Raw genomic sequence first — 19,549 nt, forward strand, 5'->3', positions numbered from 1 at the left:
AAGGGAACGACCTTATCGATGCGACGTCTCCAAAGGGCTGTACGCCCGAAATATACAGAAGTGTGTTTTTTTTGTTGTTTCGCCTATGATACTGTTTTCCGGTCGCGTCCGTGTAACATAATCTTCGTAGATTCGATTTCCGTTTATTTTCAAACGAAACCGGAAACATAAGTACATACATACACACACCAAAAACAAGAAAAAGCAAAAAAAAAATCGAGTGACTTTTTAAAAACTCCTTAGAAAAGAAGTGTGCACAGTCAAAAGAGTTTGAAAAACTAATCATTTCTGTCTACGTTAATAAAAAAAAAGTTATATAAGCATATTATTTTGTTCTATTATTATTATTATTAATAATTTTATTCGTATCCATCGTTTTTTCGGTTGCTAGGCAACAATTTATAAAAAATATATAAATTAATATCTCTTTTTAAGAAAGATGATATAAGATGGAAAAAAAACATTTTTTTAAAGATAAGCTACGTATTTATTACTGTATTGGAAGAAAAGGTAAAATGCTAAAAAAAAGTAAGGTAACGTTTCAAGTTGTATATTTTTTACTTTTTATAACTTTTTCGAGGAAAAAAAAATAACTGATAAAAAAAAACGTCGATAAGGAAAAAAACAATGATATAAGCTTTTTAGTTTTGTAATTATATTTATATGTGGAATTTTGGACAGGGCCAAGCTGTCGTCGTAGTTACCATTAGTGCAATATCGAGCTGATTACAGACTCGAATTAGATATATAGTCAATTGTTTCATACCTTATTTGTTGTTGACCCTTCGCGTGCGCTGACGGGTGCACTTGGCTGCCCTTTTCGCGACATTTTGGGTATTTTTCACTAGCACCAAAGTAGATTATAGATGGCCTTAAAAATAATTAATATAAATATATATATATATATATTTATATATATGTATATTATGAATAAATGAATACCATGAAGAAGAAAAAACAATTAAGCGAAATGGATGGAGAAGAAGAGCGAAACACATCATCTCAAATTTTATATAATACAAACATATTTTTAGATCGCCTTGTATTTCTGAAACTATAAATTTGTACAAATTCCTTTTCGACACTTGATTTGATATGAATCCCCCCATCATTTTTTGTATTATAGTTCCAGAGATATATTGTAATGTGACCCTCATCGGTTTTGACACTCTATTTTATAGGTCATCTATTGTTTTATATTAATATTTTTCAATTGTATTTTTTTAGAGAAACGTTTGTAAGAATTTGTTTTCGTTTTTTTTATATATATATATATGGTTTTTATTATTTACTTCTATTATATATTTTTCCTCCTTTTTTTTTATTTGTATACTTTTATATGTTTGTTAGTTAACTGGATTTATTATATGATTATTTTTTGTTCACTTTTTATTTCGTTTTTTTTCTATTATTATTTTCTAATATATTTACTTCTTACGAAAATAAATATTTAAATGAAGCAAACAAATTTACTATTATTATGATTAGTAATATTATAAAACAAAATATTGAAATTAATGGGAAGTTCAATTTTTTTATGGAATATTTTTGTTGGACATCAGACTTTTTATGTTTTATATAAATATTATAAAAAAAATGTCAATTTTTGTGTTTACTTGATAAACTGCTGTTATACTTCAATTATATGTCTTATCTACGTTCAATTCTTTCTAACCCTTTTTCTCTGTCTCTCTCTCTACTCTTTCTTACCTTTCTATCAATTGAAACTTGAACCTGTATAAAGTCAATACGATTCCGAAATTTTTTCGATCCCGTTCCTCCGTTCTGTACGGTTTTAGGCTAAACGTTGTATATAGATGTAAACTAGTTTAATTCTATTTTATAGGCTACTAGTTTATGTGATTTTTTAATGAAACTCCAAATAGAATTGCCTGAAGACATGATTGTACAATAAACGACATTGATGAAAACGCATCCAACCCTTGTCCAGCATTTATATAAGCTCCTACCAAAATACACACTATCCATTGGAGCAGGCAACAAGTCGGACAAGATTCTGTGATTCTTAATATTTTTTCTAAATCAACACGAGACAAATAAAATACAAATTTAATTATATGCAATAGAATTCGATCAATTATCAAACATCATCATCTCTAGGTAAGGATCATTCAAAGCTATAAATACTATTTAATAAACTAGAATCAGGACCCCGCGAAATTTGAGGCCCCAAGCAGTGTTAGTTAGTTTGCATTGTGAGTCCCATTTCATATTTATGCCCAGGGCCTCAAAATCGAAATTGTTTGTTATGATTTAATTGTATGAAATTGTTGTATTTTTTTTTTAATTTGCTGAGAAACTTCACGTAATTAAGGGTTTCAAGCAATTATCAAACTATTGTATTTAGGTACAGGAAGGTCTTGACAGCCAAGTAGTGATAATGGGTAAGATCATGGCGAAACAATAATTTTAGGAGCAGCGATGATGCAAGTGCGAATCAAATGGTAATGGATTAGAGAAAGGTTTATTTTTGGATAAGTAAAATGTCGGTGAATCACGATCACGAAAATATCTATGATCGTTATACAAGATGACCAATAATTTTAAATGTCTATGATGGATGCACAAGTTGACCAATAATGTTGAATATTGTATTAAGTTTAATTTATGACAATAAAAATAGAAAACATTGTTTTTATTCTACTACCCTTACTTTCCAAGATATTTTACACACAATTATTACATCAATCAGGTTATGTAACTCTACTTATAGATTAATTGAAAATATTACTCAACGTGTCTTAATATGTTAAAATGTAGAATTGTACCTAAGATATTTACAAAGGTTTCATTATAGGTTCCCAGTACCAGGTAAGACAAAATGTATTTATTTGAGTGAAACTGTAAAATTTTTATAGAAATATAACTTTTAATACATAACAAATTAGTATTAATTTAATATCCCAGCTAATATTTAAACTATCGCATTATCTCTATCTTAAATAGTATCATTTGCTTGATCCTCTTCAACTGTTCAATAGCGTCCTGCTCTAAACTCTGAAAAGATCAAAAACACAATTGTAAACATCTTCAATTTTAGAAACGTCTCATACCTTTTGTTCTTTAACTTCTTCATACTTCATTTCCAAGACCTTCCTAGACTTTTCCAACTCCGCAGATTTTTCTTTAAGTTGAAGAAGAACATTTTCCACTCCTCCATTTTTAATGTCGCTGTATTTGCCCAAACACATCTCGTAGCCTTCAATATCCTTAACAATATGTTTCCATTCATTCTCGGCGTTCTTAATGGCTTCTGCATTTTCTTCTATCATTCTTTCGATGGTCTCTAGCTCCTTAGAAATATTTCCTGTAGCGTTATCGAATTCCGTTTTCGTTTCCTCGAATTTATCTAAGAAATTATTGTACGCAGCTCTAAGCTGTGTCATGTCTTCGTAAACTCGAACAGATTCAACTCGTTTACTATTAGCATCTTGATACAGCATCTTACATTTGTATTTCAACTCTGCCACGTCATCAAGACCTAAATCCGTATCATCTTCGAGTTTATCTTTCTTCATCTTAATAGCAACCTCAACGCCAGCGTCACTAAGCTTTAAAATATCCAAAGTCCTGCTCACGATTCCCAATTCGGCTTGTATTCCTTGTAGGTAGGATCTGTACTTCTTGTAAACAATGCTTCTCTCACGTAAATTTGATATAAAATTCTTAAGTTCATCACCGTGCAAGATGTCTCCTCCGACAATTTCCCGAAGCATAACTGCCTTTTGGTTAATCATCTCCAAAATGTTCTCAATCCTACTTTTCACCTTCATAATGAAATTGGATAGCTCTTGTTTTTTGTTGGCAATCATAGTTGCTTGATTTCTGAAGGGAAGTAATTGGTCATCATTTGTGTTCGTCAAGGTCATCTTTCTTGCTAAAAGCGTTTGCACGATTTTACTCATTTCCTCCATCTAAAAATCCAGTATTATGTCTAATGAATCCCGATTATTACATCACTTATACTTCTTCATTAATAATATCAAGCTCTTCTTGTGTAGGTTCCGACTCCAATGCGACTCTTTCAAATACATCTAGTTCCATAACAATCCCTTCCTGTTCCTTTGGTAACTGGCTCTCTCCCAAGATTTTGTTTATCTGAACTTCCTCCCTAATTTGCTGCAGAGGATCAGCATTGTCTGGACGGCGAGACATCTTCTGATTAAGAACATTATGCAGACCCTTCAATTCGTTGGTCATCTGCACAATTAAGTTCTTGTGTTCTTTCAACTTAAAAGAAAACAACAATAAATTGCGTACTGTGCCAACGTACAAAATTAGGTCAATGTTTTTATACAAGTTGTTGATCTACTTAAAATTTAATGGTAAATACCTGTCCTTGCATTTTTTTCTCTTGCTGGATTTCCCTGCGATACGCTTTGACTGATGCTAAAAGGCTTTCGCGATTTGGTATATTCTTTAATTTATCGTTCTGCATCTCCAATCGTTGTAGCAAAAACGACATATCAACTGCCATTTTTTTAGTATCTTCTTGTAGCTCGATGGACTCCTCTGCATTCTTCTTCTCTTGCCTATTCTCATTATAACTAATCCAGAATTCTTCGATAAATTTATTGTAATTTTGGTTCATTTGCTCCACTTCTGGATCTCCAAATATCTCAGGTGGAATCTCAACTTTTTCTACAAAACTTTTGCGAAATATGTTGTGAAAATTCTATACAACTTGTACTTACTTCGAAAAGTATACACGCTTTCGTACCTTCTCGCTATTAGCCAATATCCAGAAGAGGATCGGATGGATTATATTACGTTTTCCGTTGATCAAACCTTCCCGGAACTCTATTGGATCAATCGGTATAGTAGGATTGTATTTTATTAATTGCAAAGCATTTAGCGCGGCTATGATAGCTTGATCTTTGCTTTTCCTCACGTCCAACTAAAATTATTTATGAAATTTGTTTAAAAGCAAACATCAAATTACCTTATTTGATGCATTCACAATATTAAGGACATCGAGTAGAATTTGCAATAAGTCGGTGCTCGGTAATGAATCAAATGATATCATATTATAATCAGTGTCAAAGTTCCTGTTGAGCTCATTCACTATAAACTTAAGGTCCTCCATCATTAACAAACACTTTCAACCAACTAGTAAATTCTTGGATTTGTAGAAATGATGTTTGTATGGAAGTTTCCATAACAACGTGTGGATACAAACTATTTCGGGAGTGGGGGTGGTATGAAAATATGATGAGGGTTGGTCGGTCTATATAATAATACAGTTTTCATTCACATTACTTTAATATGAAATTGTTTTATAAAATTTTAACATTTAGTTTTTCCTAGCAGCGGCAGCAGCTTCGTCCTCGCGTTGGTAGTTAAGAAGAACTTCTTGCCTCTTGGCGGCAATACGTTCCTCGCGACGCTCTTTAGCTTCCTTAACCTTCTGCCTCCTGGCGTCAGCTTGATCCTTCAACATCTTGCTTCTTGCCTTCTCAGCCTTCTTCTTGTGAATGTATTCCATTAAGACCCTCTTGTTCTTGAACACATTACCCTTCGCCTTCATGTACAAAGCATGGTACATGTGCCTGTCGATTTTCTTGGCGACGCGGTATTTCTTAAGCAAACGCCTCAGTACTCTCATACGTTGCACCCACAATTCCTTCTGGGGCATACGGGCATTCGCTGTACCTTTCCTCTTACCATAACCACAATGCCTACCCTTGCGGCGGGCCAAGTTGTTCAAACGTGCGCGGGCACGGGAGTGGACAGCTACTGGCTTCTTAATGATAAGACCATCTTTGATCAACTTCCTGATGTTTTGTCCTACAAAATAACATACATATTAGTAAACAACAGAGACTTTAAATAAATAGCATGTATTCAAACTAATGTTTTAAGTAACAAATTTGTTAAATAAAAGTTGCTTTGCCTGATACAGTTTAAAGCAAACTAGATTTTGGTTTTTAAAATGGTACTTACTTGAGTTAGTGTTTGAAATTTCGGTAATTTCATTAGGGTCAAGCCAAACCTTCTTTTTGCCGCATCGCATAACGGAGGCTGCGAGCCTCTTCTGTAATTTCAAAGAACTGAAAAACAAAGAAAAGATTAATTTACATAACCTATGTAACTATGTTTTGATTGAGTTTGTAGATGGATTTTCTTGATATTTATATACAGACAAATGGTTTAAATAAATGCATGGAAAATTATAGAATCGCAAATTGTAAACAAAACTGTATTTTTTACACCATGTGGCGCAAAACCACGTTGAAAAGTTGAACATTTTCTTTTCGCCGAGAAAACCACTGGATATTAGCGCAATTCTATAATTTTAAACCGTGCACTAACTTATTTAACACATTACCATCACTTTAAACTCAATAATATATATTTTAAACTATAAAAACTGAATTACCTCATGTTGAGCGGCGTGCACTCAACGTGTTGAAAATGTAGAGGCTGTATAAAATGGCGACAAGTCTGAGGTAAACTCGCAAAGTCAATTGAGTGATTAAATTTTACAAAAATTTCTTCAAACTTATTGTCACACAGAACTTATCAATAAAAAATATATCTATATTTAATATTATTAATTTACAAATACACTATAGTTCTTATAAATCTATATTTTAATAGTTTGAAACAAATTTTTCTAAGTGCTTATTTTGACTAACTTTTTATGCGCCATCTGTGATAGAATTACAGTATTATATGGATTTTTTTTTCATTTTATGTACATCTTATATTATATTTCATATTATTACAATCTATAATCTATTTATTATAAACAATAATAATTATTATTGAAACACTTAAACAAATCGTATTTATAAGATCATAAAACGGTATTTATTATAGGTCTTTCCTCTCATATAAACAATATTATTTGTTTATTAAAAAGTCTTTTTGATAACATAATAAATAAGACCTTGTATGTATCTTTTAGTGCAATTACTTGTTAAGAGGTTTAATGGAGATGGTAACATGGGTAGTAGAAAAGGATATAATATATGTTGTTAATGAAGTATAAACCTTACAATGCGTTTTCACTTAAAACGATGATGATCTTCAAACAACGACGAATTGACTTCAGTAATCATTAATACAATTAAGTAACACAACTAATGCTTCGTGAAAGGAGTGGAGGTTTAAATGAAGAAGAACGCAATAATATACTTGGCGTTAAGTGTAATAATATACATGTATTACAAATTATTTATTAAAGTCAATCACTTTGAACAGGAAGGAAATATGAGAATCATATGGGATTACAATAAAATAAATGCACATTCAGTCACAATCAATGAATATATTTTAAAAGCAAAACATTATTTAACAATTAATAAAGACGCTTATTATCACAAAATATATTAGATTTTATGTGTATATAGATATATGATATAATGGCATATAAAAAATAACTCTCGATTGATCATTATGTCTGAAAGAAGATCCTCGCGCTACTGAAGCTGTAATACAGAAGTTGAAATTCCTGTAACAGAATAAGATTAATAGGTATACGAAAGTATAGAAAGATTAATTCTTATTACAGTTTCAATTGCTGCAATACGTTTTTCGGTCAATGAAAGAGTTTGCTGCAATTTAACGTCTTCCTTGCTCGACTGCAGCTTCTGTCGTTCAAGCTCTTTCCTATTCCCGAGTTGCTTAGCTTTGACCGATTGAAACCAATGGATGGAATTCAACTGACTACCTTGATCCAAGAGTTCAATGATGTAAGCCAGTCCTGTTGAAAAAATATATAACACAAGTTTAGTTATGATTTTAGAAATATAGTTGTATTAATATAACATACCCATAGCAAAGCCGTCATCAGTGAAGGCAGCTCCTTCTCTGTTCTTCTTGTTCAATCGGTCTTTCGAAGTCAGCGAATGTTCAATAAAATTTATTGTCAATGGAGGTACTATCATGTAGAAGTTTTTCAAATGTATATTCTGAGGATCGCGTGTTATTGGCGCGAAAACATTAATCAATAGCTAAAACAATTGTACTTTAGAATTGGCTACTACTTATGATTAACTTAATACCTTGAAATATTCTGTAGCCTCTTCGAAGTTGTCCACTAGATTATTGATATCGCGCTTAAGAGCGTTGGCTGCTCTTTTTGTAAGATCTGAACAGTCAACATCATCAATTAGTTTGTTGAAATCTTCGACACCTTTCAAATCAGGTAAGAAGCAAGTAGCGTCGGCTACGCAACGTTTTCCTCCAGATCGTATCAATCTGACATAACCCATAGCGTTTCCGATTTGTGTTATCAATTTCCTGAACTGATCCAAGTAACTGAGGCCGTTCTCGTTCAGACCCAGTTTTCGTATACCAAAGTTAAATTTCTCTGCTCTCGAGTAAGGATAATATTGATTTAGTTCTTTCTTGTTTTCTGAGAAAAAGCGTAGGTCTTTTAGGAGACGAGATTTAATGTGTTCGTCAAACATGAACTGAGAGAAAATAAAAAACTTATTCTGAAGAAATTGATATGTGAAGTTCACAGTGGTATTCATTATACCAATGCCGTGAGTTCGAATGGAATTAGCAACATGCGATATATTAATAGTGTTCAGATGCTTGTTGTTACTCCATTCCTCAACGAATACCTGGTTGTTCAAATTATATAAGTATTTTGATACAAACACGTTGATGTTACGCATGATCTCCAATACATCCAAGCCTTGTTCCAACGTCTGTACCGGAAGGTTATCTTCCACTGTATTTAAATCATATTGTAGGACAGCCAACCTACGCATTTCCCCGTAGGTGCGCCAATCGTGCAAAACAACTGTAGTCAAGTTATAAAACATCGTGCTAAGATAGTGTTCCACCTCCTGTTTGACGTTGATGTAAGAGTCGCCGAAAAGCAACGGAAATAGCTTTTTGAAGCTGTTAGGCATTAAATTTTGGAAGGGATTCGATGGCGGAAGTTTTAGATGCAAATGCGTCTGCAGTCTTAGGTTCGTCTCAACCATTTGATTCAAAGGCCCCAATAAATTAGTCTTAATTGTTTTCTCTGTTGTCTCCTTCACGTTCACGTCCTCTTCCATGCAATCACCTAGTGCCGCCAAAACCATCTAAAAATAAATTTGTTTTGCATTAAATTATATAATCAGAGTTCAGTATAGATGTTTACATAACACTTGATTAAATTCGCCTTATCCTCGACTAATTTTGAGAAGTACATTGGGAATAGAACTTGATGCCAGTAAAGGAAGGAACAGTTTGATAATTTATCAAAGAGGTTAACCAAATTCGAGATGAGCTCCAGTCTGCAAATCACTGACCTCACGTCAGCTAAGTTGTCATTATCCAATCCACTGGCTGATAGCGCCAATTTAGCAATCAATATCCTTTCGGCTGTGATCGGTCCTTTCAAAGCATGCTCCGCTACGACCAATGCTGATAGGACGTCTAGTTGTTGCTCCTTGTAGTTCTTCTCTTGAGTAAAGCTTTTCTAAAATAATATCCATATTATTTTATTTGTAATTGTCTTTGTTCTGAACATACTTTAATGAAGACTAGTTTATCGAGGGCTTTGTGATTCAGATGCTGCGATATCAGCAAAATTACGTAGGATAATGGAAGTATATTTCGGTGAAATATAAACTGGAAGCATTTCAGCACTTCGACTAGCTTACATAGTGCCAGCAGTACAGATTTAGTCATGGGTCTTCCGTTGTCGGCGTGGAGATTTGTCACCCATTTGATGAACTCGCTAATGCGCTTCAAAATTTTGATACCATCTACGAACATGTTGCAAGTCTCGTGCAACTGCTTAACTTTATACCGGCTCATGTCATCCTTTACGATCCGCTCCACTTCGATGAACCAATAGCATGCCTGAAAATCCATCGGTTCGGTTAGCAGATCTTCCTAATGAACACAATCGCTGCCGCTGGATCTCTTCAATCCTTTGTGGAATGATACATTGCTAGTGTAGATTTGTATAGCATATAGCCAAGCAACGACGCATGCTTAGAAAAGCAATCCTTTGTACCATGCACAAAACTTGCGTTCATGTCCTCTTAATAATCTTAACATATAACATTTGTATGTAAATACAAATACCTAAATATTATCCGATGCATTTACAAAAATGAAAAATTGTACAATCCCAAAGGTTAAAGATGAATTCAGTAACATAAATAACTAAAACGTTATTTACAATTCATCATTGCAGACTACTTGAAATATCTTACCAGAGAGGTACATTTCACGCACTCGCTCGCACTGCATGAATCTTTGTATTAAAACGCGGCAGCGAAAGTGTTTTCTCCATTTCACACATCTATAAAAGAAAACGAAGCAACCAATTAGTAAGTAACCCGATAAAAACAAAATAACGCCCAAACAATCTGATAGCCAAAAACGATAACACAAACACGTAAACTCAGAACTACCTATACTTCCTTGATCCTACCATTAAATGTTTCATATAAACATGTTAAAGGTAGGATTAAGAAAGATGTAATATACTGAGACTTAAAGTAACATTTTGATATCAACTAACTTGAATGCAGAGAGCGTGCGTCTCTTTGTTTATGTTTTGGCTTCTTTGCGATATCTGCGTCATCCTGCTGGATATTACAACTTTCACGTCGATCTGCTTGCTTATACTAGGTATGTGTTTTAAAAGAAATTTCTCTGGATACCACATGTTGTTACCGCACACAGTGCAAGCTGATATCTGAAAAAACCAAACCATTACTCAAATATACATTAAGTACAAATAGAAAAGTACCTTTTTATTTATATCTAATATTCGCTTAAGAAGCTTTTTATTCATATTGCCGTAAAGAGTATGATGTAGTACGAATAAAGCGTTAGCTTGTAACCAGATTTTAGTGAAACCAATATTCTCGTCATCTTTTTCAAGCTCAGTTACGATTTGTTGAATGTACAACATCATTTCATTAGATAAATTGCTATTTTTAACAGCCACTATCAATGATTCGTCTAAACATTTATCCATTGTTCTCTACAAAAATTAATAGTTTTAGAATGTTTTCATGAAACACTTGAAGCCAATTACTACCTGCACAATATGTCCTGATAATAATTCAGCTTCTACTTCAATTAACTTCTTATCTAGAGCCCTTATACTTTCATGCTTAAGATTAAATTGTGAAGGATTATGTGACATTGATCTAACAGCTCTTCTGTACATACACCAATGATCCTTAATTGTAGCTGAATCAAGTACCAAGTCTAAAGTAATTATGGAAACAAGTAACTCAGACAATTTCTCCATCAGTTCCTAAACAAAATAAATGTTAGTTGAATAGTAAATTAGATTATATTCTACTAAACTTACTGGAAATGATGTTGCATGCGAGCCATTTGATAAACCTTTTCCTAAGATTGCAGATAATTGACAGAGCATTAGATTAATAACTTGTTGAGATCTATCAACAAAGAATTGAGTTTTCTGTAAGTAATCAAAGAGTTTGCTAAGCTCTTCAAAAGTGTTGTCTCCCTCAATTTCCCCATAATAAATGAATACATTGAATAATTTATCAGCCTCAGCTGTAAGCAAGTTGACTTCATTGCAGATTGATGATAAGCTTACTAAGATCCTGCTCAGCAACTTGTTATCAGAATGTACCAATTTGAGTAAAGCTACATCTTCCTTTGGTTCAAGCTAAAAACATAGTTATTGGTTTGTATTCGATAACTATTGAATTGATTATAACCTTAATACTAATCGGTTTTGCATGTACAGTATGCAAAGATCTTAGGTTCTTTTTAAACGAACTGATATTCTCATGATACTTCTCCAAGAACCTCCCATAATGTTGTAATTGGTATTCACCAATTATCCCTGTAAATTAAATGGCCACACCAATATATCAGCTTTGTAGTTCAAGCAGCTAATTAACAATACATTACTGTGAGTCTCTCTGTTGAATTTCTTCTCTATTATTTCCTTGGTTTCTAGCATTTTATTCACTTTACATATTTGTTTCCCATTTATCTTCTATATTCACATATATTATTGTACATCATATTTACTCTGACGTATCTTTTCTTTATTTATTTTAATTTATCTTATCTGCAAACCATCCTCCTCAGATTACACGTAGCATCCACCAGATGATGCCAGGGTCACATATAATTGAGATTCGTTTCTGCATTTACCTTTCTTTTCATTACTAAATTCAAGTAAATAACCTGTACAGACTATATAAATCATATATAAAGTAATTTAATAATTAAACATAAAATTCAAATTTAAAAGCAAGAACAAAAGTTTACAATAATGCAAAAGGGGGCGCTATTGCTTACAAAATTACATCAATATATATGCAACTTATTTTACTTATCATTGATATTACATAATTATATAGATATTATTGTTTTATTGAAATTTGTCCATATTAGTGTTATTATGAGTGATATAAATTTACATAGAAGCTTAACTTTTGAAATTTACAGAAACATTACAAACTGAAATTTATCGGTGGCAATCGCAAGCCCGACAACCGAAATCCCGTCTATCGAAATCCCGACGTTCGAAATCCCGAGGTTCAAAATACCGACTATATCCAAATCCCGACTATGTCAAAATCCCGACGACCATAATCCCGACAATCAAAATCCCGTCTCTATCGAAATCCTGACTACCATAATCCCGACTATATCGAAATCCCGACTACTATAAAAATGTTATTGTAGAAATTTATAATAATAAGAGACACTGTCGGGATTTCGATATAGTCGGGATTTTGATTATCGGGATTATGGTAGTCAGGATTTCAAGCGTTGGGATTTTAATACAGCCGGGATTTCAATAGACGGTCTTTCGATTGTCGGGCTTGCGATATAGACCCGAAATTTATATATTCCCACTATATGGCCGCTCGCTATAAAATCTAATATGTAAATCAGTGATTCTCAAAGTGTGGGTCGTGACCCACAGGGAGTCATAAATAATTTTGTTACATAATTTTGGTGTAATTAAGAAAACACGTGAAAACTCATCGGATATCAACGAAACAGCGATTTTTAAGAAAATCCTATTCACTTTTTTTTTCCAATTTCTGCAGCTCTTAAGAGAAGATGCTAATAATTGAAAAAATAGTTAAATAAATGGTTCTTCTTCCTTCCCCTGCTTCATTTGGTTTCCGCATTACGCGCCAATAAGCCAGCCACTGTCTACATTCGGAACACAAACTAACTTATACTTCGGATTTCTTCTTCCGTCCAACTAATTAAATTAACCAGCTTCTCCCTATGAACCAAAACTTCCTTCTTCTTAGTTGTGCTAATCAAAATAAAGAACTTCTTCTAACTCAACTAAAAAATAACTATTAAATCAAACTAAACTGACTTCTATAAAATATGTACGTAGGAGAGATACGGCAAGACAGGTAAAGGCAATAAAGGTAACAGATCGAACACAAATATATAACGAATTTCGAACCGGAGTCTTAAATAAATGGTTATATTCATATATATTAGAAAATTTGAATTTAGAGTTTTAAAGAATATTTTTTTCGAATTCGTTTGCTATAAAATACGTTAGTTTTGGTCAATTAATAAGAAAATTATTAATAAAATTTGGATTTGCATAGCGCATATTTACGAAAATTCAGGCCATTTCCGAAGACGCTTTTTTCCTTTGTGAAACACAAAAGTTTGTTAATCAATTATGAGGACACCATTGCAGCTACAAATTAACATTTATGCTCATTTTAATCCGTGTATATTCAAGATCAACATCCACATATAACATTCTTCTGGGAGCTCATGTTTACGAAAATACAGGCCATTTTCGAAGACGTTATTTTCACCCAGTTATTTGTGAAATACCAAAGTTTGTTAATCAATTATGAAGACACCATTGCAGCTACAAACTAATATGTACGCTAATTTTAATCTGTGTATATTTAAGATTAACATCCATATATAACATTTTTCTGGGAGCTCATGTTTACAAAAATTACAGGCCATTATCTAAGACATTGTTTTCCTACTTGTTTATCAACATTTATATGTATGTTTGGTTGCAGACTGTTTCCTGAATATTCCAAAAGATTTCTCTGTTTGTGTAAATTTAAACAGATAAAACTTGAAAAGTAATTAGCATTTAAATTATTATACAGAAGTAATAGCATAAGATACATTCCAGCACTATTCTGATATGTTTGTTTATTAAAATTAGAACGTTTTTAAGAAGATTTTGTGCAACGCCAAAATGCCCGAACTACAACCTTTACTATATTGCTAACAGACGGCGCCAGTTGTCATAAAAAATATTGAAAATATATTACGCGCCTAAAGTGCAGGCAATCAAACACACATGTACAATTTTCTGAACAATTAGGAAAACAACGACTTAGATAATGGCCTGTATTTTCGTAAACTTGAGCTCCCAGAAGAATTTTATAAATGGATGTTGATCTTGAATATACACACATTAAAATTAGCATAATTATTAGTTTGTAGCTGCAATGGTGTCTTCATAATTAATTAACAAACTTTGGTATTTCACAGATGAGTTGGGAAAATAACGTTTTCGAAAATGGCATGCAAACGAAAGCAAAAGAATTATTCTTTAAAACAGTAAATTCAAATTGTCTAATATATATGAATATAACCATTTATTTAAATATTTTTTCAATTTACTGCAATTCATTGACTTTTTTTTTAATTAATCGATTACCACTCGTGATAATTAAACAATCTAATAAACAATTTAAAGCCAAAACTACAACCTTCCCAATGAGCTAACTGCCGGCATTGTGGTTTGATCAGTACATCTACTATACGATGGCAATCGCAAGACCGACAACCGAAATCCCGTCTATCAAAATCCCGACGTTCGAAATCCCAAATGTATCAAAATCCCGACGTTCGAAATCCCGACTGTATCGAAATCCCGACTATATCGAAATCCCGACTATGTCAAAATCCCGACTACCATAATCCCGACAATCAAAATCCCAGCAGTGTCTTTTATTATTATAAATTTCTACGATAACATTTTTATGGTAGTCGGGATTTCGATATAGCCGGGATTTTGATATAATCGGGATTTTGATTGTCGGGATTATGGTAGTCGGGATTTCGATATAGTCGGGATTTCGATACACTCGGGATTTCAATAGACGGTCTTTCGGTTGTCGGGCTTGCGATATAGACCCCTACTATAAGTTATCAAAATCAAGCATTTTAATTTAATTCTCAATCCAAATAATTAACGAATCGATTTACTCAAATTTTATAATTGATGGAATAGAAATAATGATGCTCTTTGAATGTCTGTCGGCCGATCTCTGCTTATTCTGTTTGTATCGATCGAAACTTACTGCTTTTCTTTCATAAAAAGTTGCGTAAGGGTGTCGCCCATCTTACGCAATCATGAAATGCAACAAAAGTACGTAATTAAGAAAAAAGTGAAAACTCTTCGGATCTCAACGAAACAGCAATTTTTAAGAAAATCCTAATCACTTTTTTCCAATTTCTGCAGCTCGTAGCAGGCAATTCGGAGATAGCACGAAGATGTCAGTTGACTCGTTGGAAAGCTTTCATATGACTGCTCGAGAAATGTTTGTGTATTGCAACAATAAAGAAACATTTTTTTAATATGGCCTATTACCCATATGTCTTTTGTTTTTAATTCATTAAAATTAAATCAATGGGTCTATATCGCAAGCCCGACAACCGAAAGACCGTCTATTGAAATCCCGACGTTCGAAAACCCGGCTGTATTAAAATCCCGACGCTTGAAATCCCGACAATGTCAAAATCCCGACTACCATAATCTCGACAATCAAAATCCCGACTTATATCGAAATCCCGACTATGTCAAAATCCCGACTACCATAATCTCGACTAATCAAAATCCCGACTATATCGAAATCCCGACCATAAAAATGTTATTGTAGAAATTATTATTATTAATTATTTCAATTTAGAGCCAGCCGGGATTTCGATAGACGGGATTTCGGTTGTCGGGCTTGCGATTGCCACCGGTTATCTACAGTTTGAAGGTAATTACAGCAATTTGTTTTGTGTCCTTCCAGAGTTGGCTGAAATAAGGACTCCGCTGTTCGGTTATTGGCCTATGTATGGCGCCACCAGTAGAATCAGAAGGAAAATTATGTAACAATGGATATACACACGTGAATTTCTTTTATTTTCTCAGTTGTGAAGGCGTCGACAGGCAAAGCAAAAATTTCTTTTCAATTTCCTTCGAATTATTATTTGCTGCTGAAAAAAAAAAGAAAATGAAATTAGAATGAAAGTAAATTGGAGAAAGGTGTATGGGAATAGCGTTGGTCTGCGTGTGTGCTTCTGCATGTGCGTGTGTGTATAAATATTATTGCTACCTTCCCTCATTAAATCCAATATCCAAACAAAAATCTAAATATAATTCAGTTTTCAAATAAGCGCGAGACAAACGGGCGGTTATTCATATTGGATGCCCTCTTTGCGGCAAAAAAATTTGCTTGATGGTTGCGTCGATTGATGGGAAAAAGGCCCAACCAAGAATATTACAAACATTTTGGAAGGAAGTGATGGAACGTAGATCTTCGGAACATCAATCATGCAAATATCTTGTTTATATCCGCCTTTCCTATCAGAAGCGCATCTAAGTCGAAGATGAACAACTGGATTCCAGTGGAGGAGGAGCCAAACCAAAGTCGTCTGTTAATTGGTGGAGACCGTATCCTTGTTCACATGCCACGTAGCCCATAAAACTTTAATGAAATTTATAAATCTCCGGCGATTGGACACGTTCGCACCTGCCTCTACCTCTGTATAAAACGTCGATTTTCCTTTCAATTACCCGATCGCATCCTTTACCGACCTCGAGTGGAAAAAAAATCCCAGTCGTAAATTTAAAGAGATCTCCGCGTTTAAATTGAATTCCAATCTCCGCTTTTCTTCCTACTTTTTTTTTTGCTTTACACCTTTTCCTTTACGCGAAACTCCAATAAACTGATCATGTGCGTTTCGCCATTAAGTTTTTTTTTTCTCTCCGGGAAATTTTCCGAAAATAATCCTTAAACACATAAACTGAAACGAGCAAAACCGACGTTTGCTCTCTTTTTATTTAACTCGTACCAAAGATATACGAAGTCGGAATAATTTAAAGCTTCAACCGCAAAGTAGCGGTATGATAAGGAAACATATAAAAGAAGTGATAAAAGAACAAGGGATGAGGACAAAAAGTGAGCACAAAAGGGTTGAATAATTTATTAGGATTTTGGTTTAGAGAGGCGAAATAATTCTGGATTTATTATAAGCTTTTCGGTTGTTTGTTGAGTTGTAGTGTTAAATTTGGCAATTGACAATATTCAAATGAAAGACGTTGTACTTTTGCGAATACAATCAAGTGAATTGTTGGATCTGTTTAACATCGAGTAAAACTGTTGGCGTCCGTACACGTTTTAATCCGTCACAAGGACCTGGGTCAATTTCATTTATGACCTACCTCAATTACATTTTCATCGCATTCACGTGTTTCTGGCAGATTGTGTATTTTGCGGTCATTCGGCAAATAGCTGCCTAATTCCTGAATATTTGCATTATTTCGAACTGTGTACATTAACTAATAGAGTCGTCCTCATTATGAAATGAATTTTAGCAATTTCGTGCCTTAATGTTGATTATATAATTGAATGAATAATTTGCTCCATTTAACATTGTGCGAACGAACTGCGGATATATCCGCTCAAATCCTTTATATAAATCGCTTTTGCAAAATTGCCACTAATCTTATTCAGATGGAGCCGTAACAGCTTTGACCTTAGTTCTGTAGACACCTCTTATTTTACCGAAATAAACTACAACATAATAATACACAGCAGTTTTGATAAAACATTTTCAAAGCACATTTTCTATGCTACCTTGAAAATTCTTATTTCTATAGAAAATTATTTTTTTGCAATTTCGATGCATAATTACACGTTGCGATTGTGAACATTTCTATTTTGAAGTTTATGAGCAAAGGAAATAGTAAAAGTTAGAAGATGAATATAAGATCATCTCATTTAAGACGTGCAGTTTATGTCTCAGATCGTACCGTTTCTGGAAATAACTCACCGGGGTCACCAACTCGTAACTGGTGGAATGACCAGACGTGAGCCAGTTTAATTACGTTCATTTCAATCTATAATTCAAGTTATTTGCATTTTCCGTCTACCCTATCATTTAAATTATTAAAAATACGGGTAATAGGTCAACACGGAACGTAGTAATTGTAACAACTAGGAAGTCAATTACCTGAATTTACAATTAGGTTACATAAACACTCTTTAATTAACCTGAAAAATTGAATACGACAGTTCGAAATAATTCCACTTCCAATTTAAAAATACAATAGATCATTTATTTGTAATCAGATGTTATCCAACAGTTAATATGAAAATACCAAAACGTTTTTTACAATAAATAAAGAAAATTCAAATATTCTAGCAAAACTTTAATGTAATAAACGCAAAATTTTGCCGCGCTTTTAATCGTTCACATAAATTCAACATTTGCTTTTTTATCAGAGTTGTACCATTGTTTTGGCACGGATAAAAGAGTCGAGAATTAATGGAAATTTAAATGGATAAAGAGCCGTAAAAATGAATGCGAAAAACAACAAAAAAAAGTAGAGTCGTAATGCTATTTCCGTTAATGAGATATTTTCGGTCCTTAATTGCGTCCGCGTTTTTGCATGAAGCATTTTTGCACTTAATTATAATGGAATATCAGAGTTTATGAAACCTAATTAAAACAGTGATTATAATGAAATCACATAAAAAAAATGTTTATAAACACATCTTCCGGTTTCCTCATCTTTGATGAAAACTAATTTAATTAATAGCTTATACAATTTGCACATTCGTTTTGAAACAAAAAAAAAAGAATAAATGATACGACTTGATAGGACCGAAAACCAATATAAATCATGTTCGAGTTGGGTAAAACTCACAAATCTATAAATAATAACTTGTGTTTTTGGAACACGCGGAATATAATCGAATTGTTATCGTAACAACAGCCACTAAATTGAATTTATTTGTGAATCGCGTCAGAGTTTCCAGCTAAAAAAAAATTTTTTTTGTTGTTGTTGTCCTACTTTTATTTACAATATTTTACGTTTAACTGAATCCGTTCGAATTTAGAATTGATAGAATTTTTATGTACTTTTACAATATTTTTAACTTTGTAGAAAATATTTATTTGCAATAATTATATTCTTAACTTTAAACTAACTTTAGATTATTTTTTTGTTAATATTTAATTATTTATGCAAAAATAGCACAAATATTTACTTTTTCCAACACAAAAATATAACTGAATTGATTCCAGTACAAAAACAAATAACGTTTCATGGAAAATAATAGAAAATTTTAATTGAATTTTCAGTGTTTGGTTATATACAAACCTACCCCTTGAAAAAAACGTTGTTTTTCAGAGTAATTATTTGAAACTATAATATATTTCAAAATCTTGTAAAATAATATACATTAATTTATATTAATTTCTACCAATTCTATATTTGCGCAAATTATTAAATAATAAGTTGAAATTTCAATTATCAGTTTGTCTCTAT

At 32.9% G+C, this 19,549-nt stretch overlaps 3 protein-coding genes across 3 annotated transcripts; all 3 read right to left on the bottom strand.

Moving 5' to 3' along the window:
• Nucleotides 1-2,929: 2,929 nt before the first annotated feature.
• LOC108561020 (intraflagellar transport protein 81 homolog) lies at nt 2,930-5,110 on the bottom strand. Its single transcript, XM_017918784.1, has 6 exons — nt 4,964-5,110; nt 4,716-4,918; nt 4,355-4,670; nt 3,988-4,251; nt 3,075-3,935; nt 2,930-3,018 (listed from the first exon to the last, which is right to left on the bottom strand). Exons 1-6 carry the CDS (start codon nt 5,108-5,110, stop codon nt 2,941-2,943), a joined length of 1,869 nt encoding a protein of 622 aa, XP_017774273.1. The 3' UTR covers nt 2,930-2,940.
• A 154-nt stretch (nt 5,111-5,264) lies between these two features.
• LOC108561021 (60S ribosomal protein L19) lies at nt 5,265-6,475 on the bottom strand. Its single transcript, XM_017918785.1, has 3 exons — nt 6,401-6,475; nt 5,965-6,071; nt 5,265-5,808 (listed from the first exon to the last, which is right to left on the bottom strand). The coding sequence occupies exons 1-3, from the start codon at nt 6,403-6,405 to the stop codon at nt 5,315-5,317; spliced, it is 606 nt and encodes a 201-aa protein (XP_017774274.1). The 5' UTR covers nt 6,406-6,475; the 3' UTR covers nt 5,265-5,314.
• Nucleotides 6,476-7,338: 863 nt separating this feature from the next.
• Nucleotides 7,339-12,139, bottom strand: LOC108561022 (WASH complex subunit 7). The gene is made up of 12 exons (XM_017918786.1): nt 11,884-12,139; nt 11,688-11,815; nt 11,309-11,635; nt 11,030-11,251; nt 10,736-10,972; nt 10,505-10,681; nt 9,502-9,834; nt 9,128-9,448; nt 8,031-9,068; nt 7,799-7,979; nt 7,536-7,729; nt 7,339-7,477 (listed from the first exon to the last, which is right to left on the bottom strand). Exons 1-12 carry the CDS (start codon nt 11,933-11,935, stop codon nt 7,421-7,423), a joined length of 3,267 nt encoding a protein of 1,088 aa, XP_017774275.1. The 5' UTR covers nt 11,936-12,139; the 3' UTR covers nt 7,339-7,420.
• Nucleotides 12,140-19,549: the final 7,410 nt, after the last annotated feature.

Source organism: Nicrophorus vespilloides, unplaced genomic scaffold, assembly GCF_001412225.1.
Source record: "Nicrophorus vespilloides isolate i.1.1-1 unplaced genomic scaffold, Nicve_v1.0, whole genome shotgun sequence".
Taxonomy (NCBI): Eukaryota; Metazoa; Arthropoda; class Insecta; order Coleoptera; family Silphidae; genus Nicrophorus; species Nicrophorus vespilloides.